The sequence below is a fragment of the Lonchura striata genome, chromosome W (assembly GCF_050655825.1).
Source record: "Lonchura striata isolate lonStrDom1 chromosome W, ASM5065582v1, whole genome shotgun sequence".
Lineage (NCBI taxonomy): Eukaryota > Metazoa > Chordata > Aves > Passeriformes > Estrildidae > Lonchura > Lonchura striata.
In genome coordinates this window covers 42,028,316-42,051,490 of record NC_140743.1, presented here as the reverse complement: position 1 = coordinate 42,051,490, position 23,175 = coordinate 42,028,316, and the positions used below count along the sequence as shown (strand labels likewise).

The 23,175-nt window shown below is 43.8% G+C and overlaps 1 protein-coding gene and 1 long non-coding RNA gene across 2 annotated transcripts in view; both read right to left on the bottom strand.

Annotated features, from left to right (window-relative positions):
- Positions 1 to 23,175, bottom strand: part of LOC146763208 (uncharacterized) — a 662,135-nt gene that overhangs the window by 406,664 nt on the left and 232,296 nt on the right. The gene's annotated exons all lie outside the window — the stretch shown is intronic.
- Positions 1 to 23,175, bottom strand: part of LOC146763215 (ubiquilin-1-like) — a 91,969-nt gene that overhangs the window by 67,527 nt on the left and 1,267 nt on the right. The window contains exons 2-4 of the mRNA XM_085571322.1: positions 7,662 to 7,813; positions 1,708 to 1,823; positions 332 to 594 (exon numbers count right to left, since the gene is read on the bottom strand). Of these exons, the coding sequence (XP_085427448.1) occupies positions 332 to 594; positions 1,708 to 1,823; positions 7,662 to 7,813 (531 nt within the window). The remainder of the gene's footprint in view (positions 1 to 331; positions 595 to 1,707; positions 1,824 to 7,661; positions 7,814 to 23,175) is intronic.

Genomic DNA, 23,175 nt, shown 5'->3' with positions numbered 1-23,175 from the left:
CAGTATTTTGGAGAATTATTAATTTATAGTAAACTCACTGTTGACTAGACGACAGGAGATTTCACATGGCATTCAACTCTAAACTCAGAATACATGATTATACAGCCTTCAGCATCTTTCAAAACTATGTTGTATTTTTAAATTATCATCTTATTCCAGACATCAGCAGCTAGAAATAAAGCATCCATTTCCTATAGTGACCTTTTACAGATTGCCTAACAAGGCTAAATTCCTCAACAATATTTCAGCACTCATATAAGCATGTCCAATTCCTGCTCTTTTGTTCCCAGTTACAATATAATCAAAGGTCATGAAAGTTCTTTCAACATACCTGTCTTATTATATCTGGATTATTCAGCATGTGACTGATTTCTGGATTTCTCTGTACCAGTTGCTGCATTTGAGGGTTAGCCATAATTAACTGTCTCATTAGGTCAGGATTTGAAAGCATGCTCTGAACAAATGGATTTTCCATTATCCGAACCATAATTTCTGGGTTGGACATAAGTTGTCGTTGCATCTGACTTTGCAACTCTGAGAAGTTTGATGCATTTAAACCCAGGCTACTCAGGCCTGTCAAACCTCCAAGGCCACCTTTAAGATGAAAGGAAAAAAGATTAAACTTTCAGCTTCTAAATTTATCCAGGTTCTTTTTTAGTACAAAGTACATAAACAAAACCCATGCTTCAAAATAATGAAACTCAGTAGAAATTCTATCTTTGAGAGGCTGTTAAGGAGTCATCCACTAAGAGTTTGCTTCTTTACATAATGAGACGTCTAGAAATCTAAACTGCATCTAAAATATAACTTGTTACAATTCTAACAGCTTTTCTTCTATTTTACTGTAGCTGAAGTACAAGGGATGTTTGAATTTTGAGGCCTCGAGTTAATTCCCAACACTTTCCAATACATTTGTAATAATAATTTATAGACAAACCATCACCATGAGGAATCTCTTAACATGATGCATACTCTACTCTAAACAAAAAGTAGAATTCTTCTTTTTGTTGATGCAACAAGAACTAATAATGCTTTAAACTCTCCTTTGTAGAGTTCAGCAAACAGAAGTTTCACATTTTTAGAAGGTACTAGTCAATCTGGAGAACTGTTTACAACTAAAAAAAGCAATTGCCTAACACAGTTTTCTGTTGTTTCATTTTTTGTTTTGTTTTTTTTAAAGTAAACAAAGAGCATGAATAACAAAATGCAGCAATTATGAAAAGAGATAATATTTTAAAATCAATAGCTTTTTGTCTTTATTCCTAAAAGAGAAGATTGATAATGCAATCAGACTCAGAACCTGAAAAATACTGGTCTGTAGGGTAGAAGCAACTTTGTTATTTCTGTTCCAAGTTGTGATGCTATGGGTCCAACTTCAATACTCTCTACAGGCCAATTAAAATGCATTGTTAAGGAGAAGGAGGAGACTGGAAGGAGTTTAATTGCCTATATTGCCAGAATATGAGATCAGTGGCGCCTTATTACTGAAGATGAAACAGCACAAGACTCAAGTTCTGTACATAAAAATTAAGGAAACAACTTATCTCTGATAACTTACTGATCAAAAACTTATTCCAACCAATATCACAGGTTTTTTGCAATCAGTAATTTTATAAATTTTTAATTCCCATTTAGATTAGAATAAAGCTCCAGAGATACTTAACTGAAACCAAGATAGCCACCATGTAATCTAACAAATATTCTTACCCCAAGCAAAAGAATTTATATTTGTTGAAGTTGGTGTTGAGGTATTACTGCTCGATATTGATGTGGTAGTAGTACTGCCAGTGGTGTGTGTTTGTTGACCTGGATGTTCTTGTGATCTATAAAAAGCAAGTTTAAAAATTACAAGTTGAACAAGGTGTGGTAGGTTGACCCCAGCCAGTTAAATCCCCACCCAGTTACAACATTATTTTCCCCTCACCCCAGGCATGATGGGGGAGAGAATCAGAAGGGCAAAACTGAGAAAAACTCATGGGTTGAGATAAAAATAGTTTAATAAGCAAAGGAAAGAAACATCCCAAACAAAACCAGAAAAGTGATGCAAAGATAATAACTTAACACCTCCCACCAGCAGACCACTGTCAAGCCAGTCTCCAAGCAACAGATACTTCAGAAAAGTTTCCCCTTGGTTTTATTGCTTATCATGACATTGTATGGTATGCAATATCTATGGTCAGCCTGGTTCAACTGTCCCAGATGTGTTCCCTTCCCAACAGGGAAGTGTGTTGTCAGCAGGTCAAGGAAGGTGATCCTTCCCCTCTGCTCAGCACTGGTGAGGCCACAATTGGAGTCCTGTGACTAGTTCTTGGCTACCCAGTACAAGCAAGACATGGACATACTGAAGAGAGTCCAATGAGGAGCCACAAAGATGATGAAAGGACTAAAACATCTCTCCTATGAGGAAAGGCTAAGAGAGCTGGGAATGCTTAGCCTAGAAAAGAGAAGGCTCAGGGGGGATCTCATCAATGTATATCAATCAACGAAAGGGAAGGTGCAAAGATGGAGCCATGCTCTTTTCAGTGGGTCCCAGTGACAGGACTGGAGGAAATGGGTACAAACTGAAACACAGGAGGTTCTGTCTGAGCACCAGGAAAGACTTCTTTTCTACTGCGAGCGTGACCAAGCACTGAAACAGGTTGCCTAGGGAGCTTGTGGAGTCTCCCTCCTTGGACATGTTCAAAAGCCATCTGGACATGTTCCAGGGCAACTGGCTCTATGTGGCCCTTCTTGTGCAAGGGTGTTGGATCAGATGATCCCGAGTCCCTTTCAACCTCGATCATACTGTGATTCTCACATATTGATAATCTCATCACTTCTTCAGAAGAGTAATTTTTAAGACTAAGAAAATGGAGGACACCTGGTGGATGAAGGGGAGTGGAAATGGGTCCCTACTCAGGTAGGTAATAAAAATTGCTACCAATGCCCATCACCTACCCAGGTGCCACTTCAGAATAGGGATGAGGCCCTGGATCTAGAGGGTCAGCCAGATGATGTAGAAGAAAATGATCTGCCCAGTGAGCCTCCCAATTACGCTTCATCTGTCAGATGGATCACCGCCTCTAACATTAAAAAGAAAAGAAGGGTAGTCAATAGTGAGTGACTCCCTTATGAGGAGAACAGAGGGCCCCATATGTTGACCTAACCCATACAACAGGGAGGTCTGCTGCCTCCCTGGGGCCAGGTATGGGATATTACCAGGAGACTCCCTGGGCTGAGTTGGCCCTCTGATTATCACCCATTGCTGATACTCCAGGATGGAAGTGATGAGAGTGAAAAGAGGAATGTCAGGGCAATTAAAAGGGAATTTAGCGCACTGGGTCAAGTGGTTGATAAGGCAGGAGCACAGGTAGTGTTCTGCTCAGTCCCTTTGATGGAAGAGAAAAATAATGAAGGGAATAGGAGAGCCCACATTATCAACAAGTGGCTCAAGGGTTGGTGTCATCAGCAGAAATTTGAGTTCTTTGATCATGGGGCAACTTGCATGGCACCTGGCCTACTGGAACTGGATGGGCTTAATCTCTGTTAAGGGCAGAAGAACTTTAGCTCATGAACAGGTGGAACTCATTGAGAGGGCTTTAAACTAGGTTTGAAGGGGGAAGGGGATGCAGCTGGGCTTTCTGGAAGCAGGCCCAAGGGTGGTAAGCCTGAGATAGGAGTGAAATCGAGGCCCAGCTGAGGTGCATGTATACTAATGCACGCAGCATGGGCAACAAACAAGAAGAGCTGCAAGCCATGCTGCAACAGCAGAACTATGATGTAGTCACCATCACAGAAACATGGTGGCACGACTCACATAGTTGGAGCACTGCACTGGATGGCTACAAGCTCTTCAGAAGAGACAGAAAATAGAGAAGAGGTAGAGGGGTGGCCCTTTCTATTAAGGAGTTTTTTGATGCCATGGGTATTGCAACTTACGAAGATGGAGTTTAATGCCTATGGGTAAGAATTCAGGGGAAGGCAAACAAGGCTGATATCCTATTGGGAGTCTGTTATCATCCACCCAACCAGGAAGAAGTGGTGGACAACTTATTCCATAAGCAGCTAGATACTGTTTCAGGATCATCACCCCTTGTTCTTGTAGGTGACTTTAACCTACCAGACATCTGCTGGGAACTTAATAAAGCATAAATGAGGCAGTCCAGGAAATTCTTAGAGTCTGTGGAGGACAGCTTTTCATCGTAGCTGGTAAGTGGGCCCTCCAGGGGAGGGACTATGTTAGACCTGCGGTTTTCAAATAGACATAGGCTGGTGGGAGATGTAGTGGTTGGAGGCCACCTGGGGCAGAGTGATCATGAAATTATAGAGTTCTTGATATTTGGTGAAATCAGGAGGAACGTCAATAAGACTTTAACATTGGACTTCTGGAGGGCAGACTTTGGCCTACTTAGGAGACTTATTCAGAAAGTTCCTTGGGAAGCAGCCTGTAAAAACAAAGGAGTCCAGGAAAAGTGGGCGTGCCTCAGAACAGAGACCTTGAGGGCACAGGAACATATTGTCCCTCTGTGCTGAAAGATGAGTCGACAAGGCAAATGTCCAGCCTGGATGGGCAATGAGGTTCTGAAGGAACTTAGGAATAAAAAGAGGATGTATCACCTTTGGAAGGAGGGTCAGGTTCTTCAGGAAGTATTTAAGGGGGTTGCTAGGGCATGTAGGAAAAAATTAGAAAGGCCAAAGTTCAGTTTGAGCTTAATTTGGAAAATTTTCTAAAGGAGAATAAAAAAATGTTTTTACAAATATATTAACAGCAAAAGGAAGGGTAAGACCAACCTTTGTTCTCTACTGGATGTGGAAGGGAACTTGGTAACTGCAGATGAGGAGAAGGCAGAAGGGCTTAATGCCTTCTTTGCCTCAGTCTTTATACAGCTTGTCCTCAGGACAACTGTCCTCCTGTGATGGTAGATGGTGTCAAGGAAGAGAATGGTCCCCCTGTTATCCAGGAGGAGGCAGTCAGAGAACTGCTGAGCCACTTGGATGTTCATAAATCTATGGGACCAGATGGGATCCATCCCAGGGTGATGAGGGAGCTGGCAGATGAGCTTGCAAAGCCACTCTCCATGATTTATCAACAGTCTTGGCTCAGTGCTGAGGTTCCAGATAACTGGAAGCTAGACAATGTGATGCTCATTCACAAAAAGGGTAGGAAGGAGCATCCTGGTAATTATATACCAGTTAGCCTGACCTCATTACCTGGTAAGGTAATGGAACACTTTATATTGAGTGTCATCACGCAGCCCTTACAGGATGGCCAGGGTATAAGAACCAGCCAGCATGAGTTTAGGAGAGGTAAGTCATGTTTGACCAACCTGGTCTCCTGGTGATCTGCCCGGTGGATGCAGGAAAGGCTGTGGATGTTGTCTATTTGGACTTCAGCAAGGCCTTTGACACTGTCTCCCACAGAATACTTCTGGAAAAGCCGGCAGCCCATAGCTTGGACAGGAGCACTCTTTGCTGGGTTAGGAACTGGCTGGATGGCCGGGCCCTAAGAGTGGTGGTGAATGGTGCTGCATCCCGCTGCTGGCCAGTCACTAGTGGTGTTCCTCAGGGGTCTGTGCTGGGGCCAGTTCTGTTCAATATTTTTAGTGATGACATGGATGAGGGTATTGAAGCTTTCATCAGTAAATTTGTGGACGGCACTAAGCTGGTAGCATGTGTCAATCTCTTGGAAGGTAGGAGGGCTTTTTAGAGAGACTTGGAACAGTTGCATGGATGGATGGATGGGCAGAGTCCAATAAGATGAAGTTTAATAAGTCCAAGTGCCGAATCTTGCATTTTGGCCACAATAACCCCCTGCAATGCTATAGGCTGGGGATGATGTGGCTGGACAGTGCCCAGGCGGAAAGGGACCTGGGGGTACTGGTCGACAGCCAATTGAATATGAGCCAGCAGTGTGCCCTGGAAGCCAAAAAGGCCAATGGCATCCTGGTCTGTATCAGGAATAGTGTGGCCAGCAGGACCAGGAGGTCATTCTTCCCCTGTCCTTGGCACTGGTGAGGCTACACCTTGAGTACTGCATCCAGTTCTGGGCCCCTCAAGTTTAAGAAGGACATTGAGATGCTTGAGCGCATCCAGAGGAGGGCAAAGAGGCTGGTGAGGGGCTTGGAACACAAGCCCTATGAGGAACAACTGAGGGAGCTGGGGTTGTTTAGCTTGGAGAAAAGGAGACTCAGAGGTGACCTTCTCACTCTCTACAACTTCCTGAAAGGTGGTTGCAGTTAGATGGGGATTGGTGTAGGGAATGCTGCAGTACAGGATGGTTTGGATGAATGGAGATGAGAGATCTCTGAAGGCTGCTCTTAGAATATATGGTTTATTAGGGATGGTGAAAGGTCTTGCTCAGAGCTGCCAGAAGCAGCACGTGGCAAGGCCTGAGGGGATGGGGTAGGGGAGAGACAAGGGGTAGAGAGGATGCTCTAGGAGAGGGTGGAAGTTCTAAAAGAGGGGGAAGATCCAAGAGGGTGTCTGGCCCCTCAGAGACCCCTTATCAGGGGGCTTCAAGGTGGGCTGGAACAAGACTTGGGCCAATGGGGTCACAGACACCTGATGTTTCAGGGTAGGGTTACAGGTGTGGAATGAACCATACATTTTGGGGGTTGAGATGGAACAGTCCATTTGACTTTTGGACCTATCTGTAGGTAAGGGTATTGTCCAGCCAGTAGGGGGGATTGTTTTTATCCTGGCTGTACTATTGTGAATCTTTTGCCAGGCAATTATATTTATCCATCCTTTCCAACAGATTGGTCTCTTTGTCCAGGCAGCAAATGACAGAACGAGAGCACACAGTCTCAAACTGCACCAAGGAAAATATAGGTTGGATATTAGGGAAAAGTTTTTTACAGAAAGAGTGATAAAGTACTGGAATGGTCTGCCCAGGGAGGTGGTGGAGTCACCATCCCTGGATGTGTTTAAAAAAAATAATTGATGTGGCACTCAGTGCCATGGTTTAGTTGAGGTGTTATGGCATGGGTTGGACTCGATGGTCTTGAAAGTCTCTTCCAACTTAGTGATTCTGTGATTCTGTTGAAAGGCATCACTCCAACTGTTACCATCTTTTTATACTATCCTTAAAGTTGAGAAGTCTACCAAAATCTATAATACAGGATCTGTTCCATAACATATTGTTAGTAGGTCACCCCACTGAACATAAAATTAATTTCAAGTCTTATTTCATCACAAGACTAGTATCAGAAATTTAATATTCTTTAAAACTGTAAGAGCATGGTAACAATTTAGTTACACAAAGTTAACACCATCATAAACTAGCACAAGCACTAAAGGCTGCTTGTGCAATTCATATGCTCACCACATCTGTCTATTTCAGAAGCATAAGCATGGGTGCTACCATGCAGTGAAACAGATCAAGGACTATTCAGATTGTATTCAGACTGTTATTCTGCACCGGGACACCAATTCAAATGATTTAATAGTAATGGTTTAGTTTAGAAGACAACATTAACTTTCAAAAAGTGTATGTATGATATCTAGGGACACAACCTTACACATTTTGGGGTTGCTTCTCTTGTTTAATAGCAATATTTGTACTGCTTTTCAATGCATTTTAGTCAAACCTAGGTTTGCCCAACAGAAAGCTATCACACTAGGAATTAAGAATATTTTTATTACTTTGAGGCAAAAATAAGATTGCTCATCAGTCAGGTTACCTGTTTTGCATTTTGATGACCAGGTGAACAGTAAGTCCATCATGAATCCCATGCTGAATCAAAGTATCTTGATCTTTTAAAATTTTTCCAGCAAATATCAAAACAAGTTGATCAGTGTGGGACTTGAAATGCTTAGAGATTTCTTCTTTGAACTAAACAGAAGTTAATATTATATAGTTACATAATTGAATACTGAACTATTTAAAAAATAATTTAAGGAAGAACTATTTTGCTCACATTTATTATAATAATCTACTTGCTTGATATGTTTTGCTATGTGCAATCTAGAAACATATTATTGAAACAATCCATTGCTGACATGCTGAGAATGCAAAAAAACATTATGTTAATTCAGTCCACATTTATGCAGGCACTGAAAGGAGGAGTATCCTTCCTTCTTGGACATATTGCTGTTACCTTTCATGTGTCAAACTAGCAATCCTTTCCACACAGTCAAAAATTATTTCTTGGGTGGCACTGCTCTCTCATCCAACTCATGACAGCTACACAAAATGTGCTTCTGGCCCAGGGCACAGTGAACAGACACATAGTTCAGCTGACTGTTAAATCATACCTTCATTAAAACAACTGAACCTGGAAAAGCAATTGTATTTCTTCCTGCCTTCTTAACCAATAACAACCATGTTATACTTTGACTGACTTCTGACTGAGATTCATTATTTTTCATAAAAGTACTCTCACAGAAAAAGCAAAATATAAAAAGGGAAATATTATAAAATCAAATAAACCTGTTCAACATGGCTAGTCAGTAGACTAAATGTTTCCTAACCAGTCTTAGGCAGCTGGAAAGCCCTTCAGAAGTCAACAATATTTAACATTCTTCAAGTAGTATGGTCACCTTGATTTTTAAAAGAATCCTATTCCAAACATCCTAGTCAACTCTCATAGAGGAAATCCAAACATTAATCTTGCAATGACTGTTTCAATGGATTTGAAAGGGGTAGGCCATAGTGTGCACCAGCCAGCTTGCTTCTAAGTTTGTTATCAAAGCCTCAGGAATTCGTCAAGGCTATTGGAACATAAATTATGCTAAATTAAGAAAGAAGAGGCTGAGAAACTGAATACCAAGACTGCAAGAACTAGATAACAGAGGACTGTGAAACACCTGGACTGTAACCAATCACATACGCTGAGAAATGCAGGCAGAAAACGAGTGAACAAGACAAAGGCACCAATCAAGAAATGTGTACTTAGTAGTTTGTAGAATCTATAAATATGTGTGTAATGTAAACAATAAATGGCTTCTGCTTGATCACATTGATCAGTTGTACTGGAGTCCTGAATTTCCCACAAATGACTATTAAATAATTATATACGAGGCAGGGCTAAAAATCCTCCACAAAATGGAAACCCCTATTGTATTAATACTCTGAAGGCAAGTCCCTAATTGAAAATGTTTATAGCATAGTAAGAAACAAAACAGAACCTCAAAAAATTAGTCTGAGATACAACAGAGGTAAGAAATCTCTATGCCTGGGTAGCAGGTAGCATTTGTTCAGTTAGCAGTCTGCTCACATAGTTGGTTCCAGTTCTTAAAGAAACATCTTTTAAATCTACTTTTTACTGGTGTCCTGATTCCAGCCAGGACAGAGTTAATTTTTTTCAGTAGTTGTGAGGGGGCAGAGGCTGGAGATGTGTGGGCATAGCTAGGTTGTTATTCTATAGGACCTCAAGTCATTGCAGGGGGTAAGGGACTCTCTGGCTTCAAGATGGTGGGAGGGAGAAAGCCGACTGCTCTTTGTTCATTGTTGCCTGGGTCCATGGTGAGCATTTTTGCATGTGAATCGCCCTCTCTTTGGTACATTTTTGTTATTAATATTGTTGCTGTTCCTGTTTGTTTTCTTACCTCATTACTGTTTTCAGTAAATTGTTCTTATCTCAACCCATGCCTTTCCTGCCTCCCATCAGAGAGGGGGAGAGGGAGCAGCTAGTAGACTTTTTAGTGGGAGTACTAAATTAGGGAGTACCATTCCTAAACCACAACAGCCTTAACTGGTGCCCAACATGAAGTGAGAAGGGTTGAGATAACAATAGATCTGCCCAGAGCAGGCTGGAAACCAATTTGATCTAAGCACTTGCTGTATTAGATACAGAGCCACTGGGCACAATCTTGCTTAATCTGTTCATGTGAGTGTGGTACGTACCCCTGTATATATTTCCATACGTGCTCCTTGCAATGATATTTTTCAGAGCAAGGAGAGGGATCAGGATTTCTCTGTTGGTATACTGTGGGATATCAGTTTATGACATGATAACATCAAGGGAAATGAGGGTCATTTAGGACATGTCTTCAGTATTGCTCTCCTGCCCTAGCCTTGGGTGCTACCTTTGGGAGTCCATTAATAATCATACCCAGCCTGTGGGGGAAAAGAGAGGACAATTTTCCCCAGCTTTTCATCCCCTTTTCCTCCTTCAGGCCTGTCACAACAGCTTATGAGAATTCTGAAATTCCTTTGGATGTTAAGGAAAGCCTCTTCTTGTTGCCAAGTCTGCCAGGTCTCCTCATTGCGGTCCACAACATGTTTAGAGTCAGGACAGAGATTTCTGGGGAAGTTATTTAGAGATCTGCCTTGAGGGTAGATAGTCATGAGTGGCATGGAATGTGGGGGAAAATTGGCCAGTTTTTGGAGGACTTTTCTGATCTAATGGTTTGTGAGTTCACCCTTGAACATCTACAGGACCCTGATAAAGTGACAGAATAGCTTGCAAGGACAATGCTGTGGCAACTCCAGAGAGGAACAACTTATTGCAGTGTGCTGGGTCCTGGCTACTATTTATCGAACACTGATCATCACTAGACAGCACCCTCAGGGGGAAGAGGAAGAAAGCAGAGTAACAGGCACGGTGGCCACTCAAACTGTAGCTGAATCAGAGGAACAACCCATGCTGGTAGCAGTCACCCCTATACAGAAGAAGAAATCCAAGACTAAATCAGTTCACGTAGTGAGGGATGAAGAGGAAGTAGGGCCCTCAAAACAGGAAGAAGAGGCAGGGCAAGACATAATCACCCAATCCCTATCTCAGGGTGAGATCCGAAATATGCGAAAATATTTCAGCTGCCAGTCAAGTGAGCCCTGGTGACCCAGCTGCTCCGATGCTGGGATATCACAGCCCATGATATAGAACTAGATGGTAATGAAGCCAAGCAACTGGGATCCCTGGCCCAGGATGTGGGCATTGATCAGGTGATTCGGAAGACAGAAACTCTCATCCTCTGGAGGCAATTCCTGTCAAGTATGAGGGAAAGGTATTCTCTCAAGAATGTTTTAATAGTGTGCCCAAGCAGGTGGAACGTCATGGAGCAAGGTATCCAGTGCCTGAGAGTGATGCCTCAGGTTTTAGCTTTTCTATTTTTCAGATTCTGTGCTGCTTTAGTGTGTGGGTCTGTGTGGACGCTGAAAGTCTGGTCAGAGAAAGAGTCAGATAAACTTTCCCAGGCCTTGCTCTGGGAAGTTTTGAGAAAGAATTAAAACAATCCTTAATCTTTGCAGCTAGTGTTTTGAACATGTTGGTTTTTTGTAAGATGTTTACAAGAAGGGTGTTGTTCCTAATTAGCCAATGGTGTGAGGGGTGTTGATTAACAACCAATCAGGTCCAGCTGTATCATAACTGTCTATAAAAGAATGTGTGGTGTCTAATAAACTTGCATTTGCCTTCTGAGAACCTAGGAGTTTATGTTGCTTCATTCATCCATCCTTAATATAAGAGTGACAGGTCTGGGCTTCATATTAGGGGATAGTAAACTCTCTTCACAGAGTAGGTAGACAAAACAATTCCTTCTCTAGCTAGGGACCCAAGGACAACCGATCCAGATCTCAGGCCCAAGAGCATAAACAACAGTGGACTGAAGAGAGAAAGACAAGAGGGATAGGACTTAATGGGCTGAAGCTGTAATTGGACAATTAACTCCAATATGCTAATGGACAAAAACTTATAAAAGTGTAAGACCCCGTGACTGGTCATCCATTTTGTGACCATTTTGGGTTTACCTGGGGTGTAGCAGTGTAGCCCTGGCTGGGCTCTTGTGCTGCCCGAGGTGGATCTATTGAGGCCTCCTAATAAATACCTACTTTATTCTTTAGCTCCATCTAGTCTCTGTTCTAGGTCAGCCTTCACAAGGCATCAAGAGAATTACCTGTGCTGGAGGTACTCTATAGGGATTCAAATAATGAGCAGTCCCCATAGATCTGGATGAGGTCCAGTGAATACAATCCATGCAGAAGAAGTTTGTACGGAGTGTGCTATTGTCATACATCAACTCATTGCCATTGGTGTCAATGAAAGAAAGAGAACAAACAGTGCTTCAGGTGACTCCCCAACTCTGGCAATATGAAGATCATCTTTTTTCTTCTCTACCAAACTGCACCTCAGCTGTGGAAAGACTGTCCAAGACTGTGGACAGATTTGAAAGACTCAAACAAACTAGAGAGGAAATGTTTAATGCCCTGCCAGTACAGACCAGAGTCTCTGCTATTGGAAGCAAGTGCCCCCCTGCTTGAGAGAAAGGGGCCATACCATAAGGTAACCTGCAGTTTTACCTTTATGATCACAGAGAGGACATGAGGAGGTGGGATGGAAAACCCACCTCTGCCCTAGAAACAAGGGTATGTGAGTTGAGAGGAATAACAATTACCATGGGAAATTCTTCAAGGATAAACAGCGGTCCAGTTTCCCATGGGAAAGTCCTCAGACAGAATAGGAGGGCTGATGTTACTTCTGATCCTTTTGAAGGGACCTCCAGGTCATATTGACAAGAGGTAATCAACGAGTGTTATGACCAGAACTAGAGGGGCCCTGCCTCCAGCCAGGTGGAAGAAAGTGACAGTAGGATCTATTGGACTGTGTGGATCTGATGGCCTGGCACATCAGACCCACAAGAGTATAAGGCTTTAGTTGACACCAGTGCACAATGTACTCTGATACCATCAAGCTACAGTGGGACAGAATCCATCTCTGTTTCCAGGATGACGGGGATCCCAACAGATGACTGTACTGGAAGCTGAAGTGAGCCTGACTGGGAACAAATGGCAAAAACACCCCACTGAGACTGGTCCAGAGGCCCTGGGTGTCCTTGTCATAGATTACATCAGGAGAGGGTATTTCAAGGATCCAAAAGGGCATTGTTGGGCTTTTGGGACATCTGCTGCAGAGACAGGAAATTAGACAGCTGAACACCTTAGTTGGTCTCTCAGAGGACCCTTCTCCTGCGGGACTCCTGAGGGTCAAAGAACAATAGGTACTGATCGCTACCACAACTGTGCACTGTCAACAATACTGCACCAACCAGAAGTCCATGACCTCCATCCATGAGATGATTCGTGAACTGGAGAGTCAGAGTGGTCAGCAGACTTGCTTACCCTTTAATAGCTCCATATGTCCAGTGTATAAGTCCAAGGCAGAATGGAGACTGACAGTGGATTATTATGGCCTGAAGAAAGTCACACCATCATTGATTGCTGCTGTGACAGACATGATGGAACTTCATTATGAACTGGAGTCCAAAGCAGCAAAGTGGTGCCACCATCATCATTGCTAGTGCATTTTTTTCTTCATTCCTTTAGCAGCAGAGTGCAAGCCACAGTTTTCTTCCACCTGGAGGGGTGTCTGGTAAACCTGGAGCCAACTGCCCTAGGGATTTAAACACAGCCCTGCTATTTGTGATGGACTGATACAGACTGAACTGGAAAAGGGTGAGGTTTCAGAACACTTGAAGTACGATGATGACATCATTGTGTGGGGCAACACAGCAGAGGAAGTTTTTGAGAAAGGAGAGAAGATAACCTGGATCCTCCTGTGTGGAGTCTTCTCTTCTGAGGAGGCTGTAATATGATCTTAAGACTCCTCCCATGGGACACCTGATAAAACCCCACAGCCCTGGGTCTGCTTTCTCTTTGCTCTCTTTACTCTCTCTGCTCTGGACTCTCTGGGCTTTGCTCAGGCTCCCAAGCTTCTTCCCCCTGCTCCCCCTGGCACGGGGGTGGGGGAATAAAATGAACTCCCCTACTAAACAACAGAGACTTGTCTCGTGTTTTCCCTGCTGCTAGTAGTAGCCTCCCTAGATCACAATTGTCACTGTAGCTACACACTGCTACACTCCTGAAGGCCAGTTTTGCCATAAAACAATGTAAGGTCAAGGGACCTGCCCAGGAAATTCAGGTTTTAGGAGTCAAATGGCAAGATGGATGTCATCAGGTCCCAATGGATGTGGTCAACTAAATAGCAGCTATGTCCCCACCAACCAGCAAAAAGGAAACACAGGCTTTCCTAGACACTGTGGGTTTTTGGACGATGCATATCCCAGACTAGAGTCAGATGGTAAGCCCTGTCTATCATGACACAGAAGAAGAACGATTTCAAGTGGGGTCCTGAACAACAACAAGCTTTTGAACAAATTAAACAGGAGATTGTTAATGTAGTAGCCCCTTGTGTCATTCAGGACAGGACAAGATGTGAAAAATGTGCTCTACACCACAGCTCGAGAGAATGGTCTGTTGTGTGTTTTGCTTTGAATCCATGTTTGCCCCCTGTTCTCCTCCGTAATCCCCACCCTTTCCCAGTTATCAATTTTCCTAAGCCCTTCCCTAACTTCCTCCCTTCCAAGTTGTCAATCCTCCCTATCCCTATCCCTATCCCTATCCTTCTCCAGTGTTCTGTGTCTGTCTTGTTGCCCTCGGCACCCCATTTGTTACTTTGTATTATTCCCCCCTCCCCCCGTTTTCCCTGATAGGCTCATAAGCTATTTGCCCCACCTTATACTCCTCTCTTACCATATCCTCATTGGTTCACTTTCCTACACCCCTCCTCCTGAGTTGCTGTATAAAAACTTCTGTTCACACCCCCCCCCCCCCCCCAGCTTTGTCTGGGAGCCCAGAAATAAATCCATCTTGTTCCACCCCAAGACCCGTGTCATCGCTGTCTGTCCCTGTGCCAGACCTGCCGATAACTGGGAATTGTAGAGCTCACAGGGGGACGGTCACGCCCCTGCCGCAGCTGCCCAGCAAACCCCGTATGGCACGTGCTGCAACAAGTGGTATCAGAGGATGGTTCCCTCCTTCGTCTTTTAAAATAAACGGGCCAATCTGTGGAGGCACCCACCTTACTGAAGAAGAAGAAGGGAAAAGAACATCTACGACGAAGAACATCAGCGAGCTCTGCCTTAGACTCTAAGAGGAGCCAAGCGGCAGATCATCCTTGCCGGGCGTGCTCTCTACTCCAGGCTACAAGGTGCCTCGAGGGGGCGTACTTTGTTGAATGGCTCACATTAGGCTGAGCCAAGGCCCTGAACAGGAGGCGAGATAACATCAGGATCCCTGCAGGGCAAGGCACTTGCACCAGGGATAGTGGCCATGCCCAAGGCTCCAGGGACAAGCCTTGAAGCACCGGGAACACCCACGTCCCTGGAAGTGATGAGCCGAGGAAGATAAAGTCCCCAGTTTATCGTGATTCCACCACAGAAGTCGGCTCCTGAACTGGCTATGGAGAACCACTCCGGGGCCGGGGCCTCCTGATAAGAAGCTGATCCGAGGGGATCACCACCGTCATTCCCTTGGATCTTCAAGGCAAATGGCCAGACACACGCCTCCACCCATGCCCCGAGGGTAAGTGAGCCGAAGCAGGGTATATCCCCAGCGGGTGGGTTTAGTCTCCACAAGCTGGTGGCCAAGCTTGCGGATACCACAGGATGCCCTCCTGATCCGAAGGGATATTCACCGTCACTCCCTTGGATCCTCACTCTTCCCCAAAAGGTTGGGGCATCCCCTGAGGGTACCCTCCACTTATCAGGAGGGTGCTTTTCTATTCTTTCCCTTACCGAAAGCTGGGCTCTCCCCAAAAGGCTGGGAGAATGGGGCAGAAATTTTCCATCAAATGATGGCACATTTATAAGAATAGGGGAGAATCTAATATTATGCAAGAAGCCCCTGACATCCATGTACCTCGTTGAAATCTAGCTGTGTCGGGCTCCTCCCCTGTAAGTTCCCCTGTAGCTTCTGTGAAGCTCCCTGTACCCTCTGTCCCTCAGACTTCCTAAAACCCTACCCTATCCTCCCTTGGGGATGGCGTTGGCCACACCACCCCAAGCACCCTGCCAGACACTGTTCAGACCTCTCAAGGGAACTGCAGTGCACCTGGCATTCCTTTCAAAAATGGCGATGGCCACGCCGCTTTGGAACCCACTTTCCCGCCTTGACCCTTCTTTTCTGGCCCCAAGTTTCCTGCCAGCCCCACCCCTTCCACTGAGACCCCTACACAAATTGTGTGTAGGAGGCCAGTCCCCTTTGTTGGAAGGCGGGGTTGGACCATCCCCCATTCCTTATTCCAGCTCCTCCTCTGGGGGGAGGATCGCCTATGGGGCCTCCCATCAGGGGACCCTCCTTCTTGGGAGATCACCCTCTTTTATGGAGGGACCTCCTTCAGAGGAAGGTGGAGCCGGAAACCCGGACCTGGAATCCCCCATTTTGTCTTCCCCTAGGATGGCGGCGCCCAGGTCCATCCCCTTACCGATAGCCCATAACACTTGTGGCAGTTGCCAAAGTAATAATATTTCTTCTTATGAACTGAATCAATTACTAATTCAATTGGCATTTAATTTTTGGAAGAATCTTCCCAAAGCCCTTGACCCTTCAAAGCCTTTGAGGAATCTATTCCAGATCATTAACCTACAAGCTTCCACAGTTGAGATAAATGAAAAAAGGAACCAAAAAGAACAATTTAAAACATGTTTTAAGTATAGAAAAAAGAGATATGAGGCAAGTGTTTGCCCATCAAAGTCAAAAATTTGTTTCACCTGTAAAAAGAAAGGTCACATAGGAAAAAACTGTCCAAAGTAAAAAAAACTACTATCATCAGAACAAAAATAAAAATAAACAATTGAATCAATATAAGAACAAAATTATTCAAGAGTGACTGCCCAAGTTCCCCATCCATTCCCTTAATTATACCCTACCAAGTGTTCCTTTTAATTTCCATATTATTTTAAAGTTTTCACAGTACGCTTTGGAAAAAGAGTTCATTAATTTAGCTTTAGACCTTATTTAAACTTCATGATCTTTGTTGATCTTTGTTTAACCATTTTCCCATGTTTCCAACTAAATTTATTGACTAAAAAAATGTTCATTATATACTTGATACTTTAAAATAATCTGCTTGTTAAGTTATATATTATAGAAAGAGGACTCACTCTGTCCTGTTAATAACCACCATTGCATAAAATAAAATGAGCAAGACCACATCTCCATTCGCTGATCACATGCTACAAGAGGAGTAACCTCCAAAATCACTTTCAAACCCCAGAAAGGCAGATCCTGCAGATTCCTCGGTGATTCATGCTTCAAGCCCAGTCTTACTTCAGGATAATTCCGCTGCAATTCCTACTCCCGACCCTGATTCCATATATAATGACTTTGTACATTTTATATAAAGTTTCTTACTCGAAGAAGATCCTTACCTCATGCATTATGGTCATGATAAACTCATTTTTTCCTGATAATTTTTGAATTATTTTCTGTTGCTGTAATAATTTGTCACATACTAAAATCTGTTATATGACAGATTATGTATATGATATATTATATAATAGATTCATTAATTTGTTCTGAACCCCAGAACTCTCTTTTGTAAAAAGAAACAGGGAGATGTTGTGGTGTGTTTTGCTTTGAATCCATGTTTGTCCCTGTTCTCCTCTGTAATCCCCTCCCTTTCCCAGTTGTCAATTTTCCCAAGCCCTTCCCTAACCTCCTCCCTTCCAAGCTGTCAATCCTTCCTATCCCTACTCCTGTCTCTAGAGAGTTTGGTGTCTGTCTTGTTGTCCTCGATACCCCACTCCTTACTTTGTGTTATTTCCCTCCCCCCCATTTTCCCTGATAGGCTCATAGGCTATTTGCCCCACCTTATACTCCTCTTTTACCATATCCTCATTGGTTCACTTTCCTACACCCCTCCTCCTGAGTTGCTGTATAAAAACTTCTGTTCACCCCCCCCCCCAGCTTTGTCTGGGAGCCCAGGAATAAATCCATCTTGTTCCACCCCAAGACCCGTGTCATCGCTGTCTGTCCCTGAGCCAGACCTGCCAGTAACTGGGAATTGCAGAGCTCACAGGAGGAGGTCGTGCCCCTGCCGCAGCCGCCCAACAAACCCTGCACGGCACGTGCTGCAACAATGGTCCTTCCTGGAGCCTCTGGCAAAAAGTACCTGGGGGGACTCAAGGATGACCCTTGAGGTTCTGGAGTTGGGGATACAAAGGATCCGAGGCCTGCTCCACTCCAACTGAGAAAGAGATACTGGCAGCTTATGAAGGGGTTTGAGCTGTTTCAGAAATAATTAGCACAGAAACGCAGCTCCGCCTGGCTCCCCAACTGCCAGTGCTGGGCTTAATGTTCAAAGGGAAAGGTCCCTTCTACACATCATGCCACTGATGCTATGAAGCAAATAGATCGCTCTGGTCATACAGCGAGCTTGAATAGGAAACCCCAACTGCCCGGGGATCTTGGAAGTCATCATGAACTGGCTTGAAGACAAAAGTTTTGTACTATCATCATTAGAGGAGGAGAAAGTAATGAGCTGAAGAGGCCCCAACATATAATCAGCTACCAGAAAATGAAGTGATACGCTCTCTTCACTGACAGTTCCTGCTATATCATAGGGATACATCGAAAATAGAAAGCTGCTGTATGGAGTCCTACGCAGTAAGTTGCAGAAGTTATTGAGGGACAAGGTGCATCAAGTCAGGCTGCAGAGCTGAAAGCCATACAGCTGGCTTTAGTTATCACTGAATGATAGAAATGACCAGCACTCTACACTGACTCATGGATGGTGGCAAATACTCTGTGGGGGTGGCTGGACTGACAGAAAAAGACCAATTGGCAGCACAGAGGGAAACCCATCTGGGCTGCTGAATTGTGGCAAGAAATCACTGCCCAGGTAGAGAAGTTGGCTGTTGTCGTGGTTTGACACAGAAAATGAATTTTCTCGGAAGGAAGAGGTCAGTTTGGATATTGACCAATTGAAGGTGGACACGCCTCTGAGAACACAGAGGGGTTAAAAGCAGAATTCCCAGGAGAACTTGCTCTCTTGGGTTCCAGTCAGCGTGCAGTGTAGCCTCTCCCCTGCCTGGCCGTGGCTGGGCGGGGGAGGGGAAGGCCCATGGCCTGACTGAGGTAGGCCGAAGGGTAGAGGGACTGGAACCGGGCTGGCCCCCTGCAGATGGAAGGGTGGAGAAATCTGGGATGTCTCCGTTCCCGCCCCCCAGAGTCCAGAGAGAGAGAGAGAGAGAGAGAGAGAGAGAGAGAGAGAGAGAGAGAGACAGCGGCGGTTTGTCAGCAGTTCACCGCGGGGAAGGAGAAGAGCGAGGGGGGACCGCAAGGTGCCCAGCTGCCTGTGGGAGTCGGAGAATCTGGGCATCGAGCCATCCCTGGGAGTTGGGACTTTTAACCCTTCCCTGAGAAATGAAAGCTTTGTGAAATTTTTCTCCTCCTCGGTTTGAAAGAGAGGAAGAGAGACAGCTTGGACCCTGGGATGTTAGAAGGAGAAATTCTAGATGGGAGGGGATGATGGAGTGGCTTTTGGCTGGACTTTTTCTTGGTAGCCACAGACTGAACAGATCTTCTCCTCCAAGAGAGACTGTATTTTAGGAGGATGCCAGTGAGCCAAAGAGACCATGCTTCAGCTGGGAAAAGACAGAAGTGGAGCGAACAGAGAAAAGTTAGGGAGGTTTGTGGTGGTGCCCCCTGTCTTCAGAGAAGAAGAAGAGAAGAAAATCTCTGTTCTTGGACCCTCAGCCCCAGGGGAAAATGGGGGGGACTGTGGTCCCCAAAATGAAAAACTGAACTGTTGTTTTTACCCCTCTTGGCAGGGCATCCTTGAAAGGAAAAATCCTAAAAGCAGTCTGTCCATCTATGCATTGATGGTGAGAGCACTGTGCATGGAATGGAGAAGGGTCACCATAGCAAACTTTTTCTCCGGGCAGTGCCATGTGTGACATGGAAACACAGGATGTGGCAGCTGTATTTCTTGGGAGGTCTGTGGCACAGGAGAGACTCCTCTTCCCTCGATGGACTGAGTATCAATTGTCTGGAGGGTGGAAACCTGATTGGGGTCCAGGTTGTGTCTCACTGTGGTTTGTTGGAGTTGGGTGGTGGGAGGAGGAATACTTTGCAAGGTTTTCATTTTGATCCTTGTGTGTGTTTTTTTCTTTCTTTTTTTTCTTTTATAGTATTAGCTTAAGAAAGTTTTTTTTTTTCCCTGTTAGTAAGCTTGGGCCTGCTTTGCTCTGTTCTCGATTGCATTTCACAGCATTCAATGGAGAGATTGCATTTTCATGGGGGTGCTAGCATTGTGCCAGTGTCAAACCATGACAGCTGTAAAAGTACATGATGTAGATGCACATGTACCAAAGAGTGCGGCTACTGAAGAACATCACAGCAATAGACAATTGGATCAAGCTGCCAAGATTAAAGTGTCTCAGATGGATCTGGACTGGCAACAGAAGGGTGAATTATTTCTGGCTCAGTGGGCCCATGATGCCTCATGTCATCGGGGAAGAGATGCAACAAACAGATGGGCTCGTGATTGAGGGGTGAACTTTAATATGGACACTATGTCCCAGATTATCCACAGCTGCGAAATGTGCTGTTGGGAAGCAGGCCAAACAGGTAAAGCCTCTGTGGTATGGGGGATGATGGTCAAAATATAAATATGAGGAGGCCTGGCAGATCAATTACATCACACTGTCACAAACCCGCCAAGGCAAGCGCTGCGTGCTGACAGTGATGGAAACAACCAATTGATGGCTGGAGATGCACCCCATGTCTCATGCCACCGCCTGGAACACCATCTTGGGCCTTGAAAAGTAAGTCCTGTGGTGACATGGCACTCCTGAAAGAATTGAGTTGGACAACAGGACTCATTTCAAAAATGGCCTCATAGACACCTGGGCCGGAGATCTTGGGATTGAGTGGGTGTATCATATTCCCTATCATGCACCAGCTTCTGGGAAAGTTGAATGGTACAATGGACTATTAAAAACCACATTGAAAGCAATGGTCGGTGGGACCTTCAAACATTGGGATCTACATTTAGAGAAGGCCACCTGGTTAGTTAACACTAGAGGCTTCACCAATTGAGCTGGCCCTGTCCAATCAAAACCTTCACATACCATAGAAAGGGATAAAGTCCCTGTGGGGCATATGAGATATGTGTTAGGGAAGACAGTTTGGATCACTCCTGCCTCAAACAAAGGCAAACCCACCTGTGGGATTGTTTTTGCTCAAGGACCTGTGTGCACTTGGTGGGTAATGCAGAGGGACAGGGAAACACATTGTGTAACTCAAGAGGATTTGATTTTTGGGTGAGAACAGCCTGTAATGTTGAATTGTATAATATTGGTTGCTGAATGGCACTGCCACTGTGTGCCATAACTACCATGGACAATGAGAATGGATTGCTCCAGATACACCAGTCATGAGCTCTTGATGCAGCAACCAGCCAACAGCACACCAGCCCTCCTGTCCTGGAAGATATCTAGGATGGATAAAACCCACAGTCATGTGTGGTATTCACATGCTCTCTGAACAGAAAGAGACTTAGCTTTCTCAGGATTTCTCCTGAGAGAAGCTGTGCGAGAAGCAGAGAAAAGAGAATCAAAACAATTATTATCTCATTTGCTGTTCTTGTGTTTGTGCCCATGTGGAATGTGGTATGGAGATTGTTTACTCAAGGTAATTGCTTGCTTGGATTCTGGTGATAGTGTTTTGGATTCATTGACCAATTGGATCCACGTGTGACTCTCAAGAGAGAGTCACAGGTTTTCTAGTTAGTTAGTTAGTAATAGTTCTTGTTAGTGTAAAATAGTGTAATATAGTTATAGTATAATATAGTATAATAAAATAATTAATTAACCTTCTAAAGTAATTAGAGTTCAAACATCATTCTTCCCGCGTTGGGCATCCCAACACCGATAGTCATGGACAGAGAATCAGCAATAACAAACCCTGTGTTACTGAAGTCTTCTAACATAGGAAAATCTTTCTCAAATTTGAACTGTTGAAAACTTGACTTACATCAATGGAGCAACATAAAATACACTTTGTGTAGCCCTAAATTTAGTCCAGACAAACCAAAATATTTATCTAAAAGTCTTAGAGGGTATTTTTGGCTTTATTCTGAAGTGACTGTAAACAAAACCAAGTCACTAAGTCATAATATTAGTTATAGGAATGCACAGCAAACTAAAAGCTATTAGGTTGTATGAATTTAGACATTTCCTCCCCCTCTCCCCCAAATACAGCAGACACTGCTGGATTGCCTATACCAACAGAATAACCCACTTGCTGATCCCATATGCATTTGAACAGATGCTCAATTTGTTTATTAGAGGCTAATCTATTTTCAGGGCTGGCTCTAGAAACATCACATCTATTGTTATTATGTTACATAATGCTTATTAAGAACACCAACTTATTTTGACTGTTTAAGCAAAACAGCCAACACTAGTCATGCTACAGTCTTGCATTTTTTTTTTTTTTTTTGTGCCAGCTGTAACTTTGTCCAGAAATCAAAGCAAATGGCAGACCCACAGGGGCAGCAGCAGTCTTACTTCACAGGAAGATTGAACTGCATATCTAATCTGTTAATATCATCTCAAAGGGATACCAAGACAATACTTAAAGATATCTATAGACAATTAAGACATTTTAAAGCAATATGTTCTATTAATCACTTTTTTAAAATTAGCTTTTTCAATAAAAATGTATGGTTTTGTTAGCTTGTATAACTATTTCAGTTTTTAAGATGACCATCTACTAGGAAAACCTGATACTCCCATTGGAATTCACATTTGAAATTATGATGTAAAGTTAGATATATTAGGAATTTGCATCTTAAATGAATTTATTTATAATTCCTGAAGTCCCCAATATTATTGCAATCAAACTGGTTTTCAGGTCAAATGTGATCCTTAAATCAGAACCAGCATATTATATAAAAAACCAAAATGGAACTACAAAGAATTTTAAAATTTGATGGCACACTCTGGCTAGAAGATCACTCAGAGCTTTTTAACTAATGTTTTGCATTTCCCTCCTGAAAACAAATGTCTTCTGCCTCATCAGCAACTGAAGATTTGAAGCTCAATTTCAATACATCAATTGCACTCTTACATATGTAATTAATTTTTTGGTGAGGTTTGCAGTTACCAACTGCACAAAAAAATCCAACATGATGTCGAGCTGCATACACTGAGTTTCAGAGAAATTGTATAGAAAATGAAGTAAGCTCTGAATATCCTTCAGGGACCTTCATCTTTTCAAGTATTTTGGCATAGCAATATCTACATCCTTTACAAATAGGGGAGACTGGCTTTATCGATATCTGCCTTATGCTTTGACCACACATTTCCTACAATTTGTAGCTTCCCAGTCTAAACAAATTAAGTCCTAGTAAATACTCCCATAGAAGGCCTCCAAAAACCTGAAGTGCTGCAGGAACTACTGTCAATGAT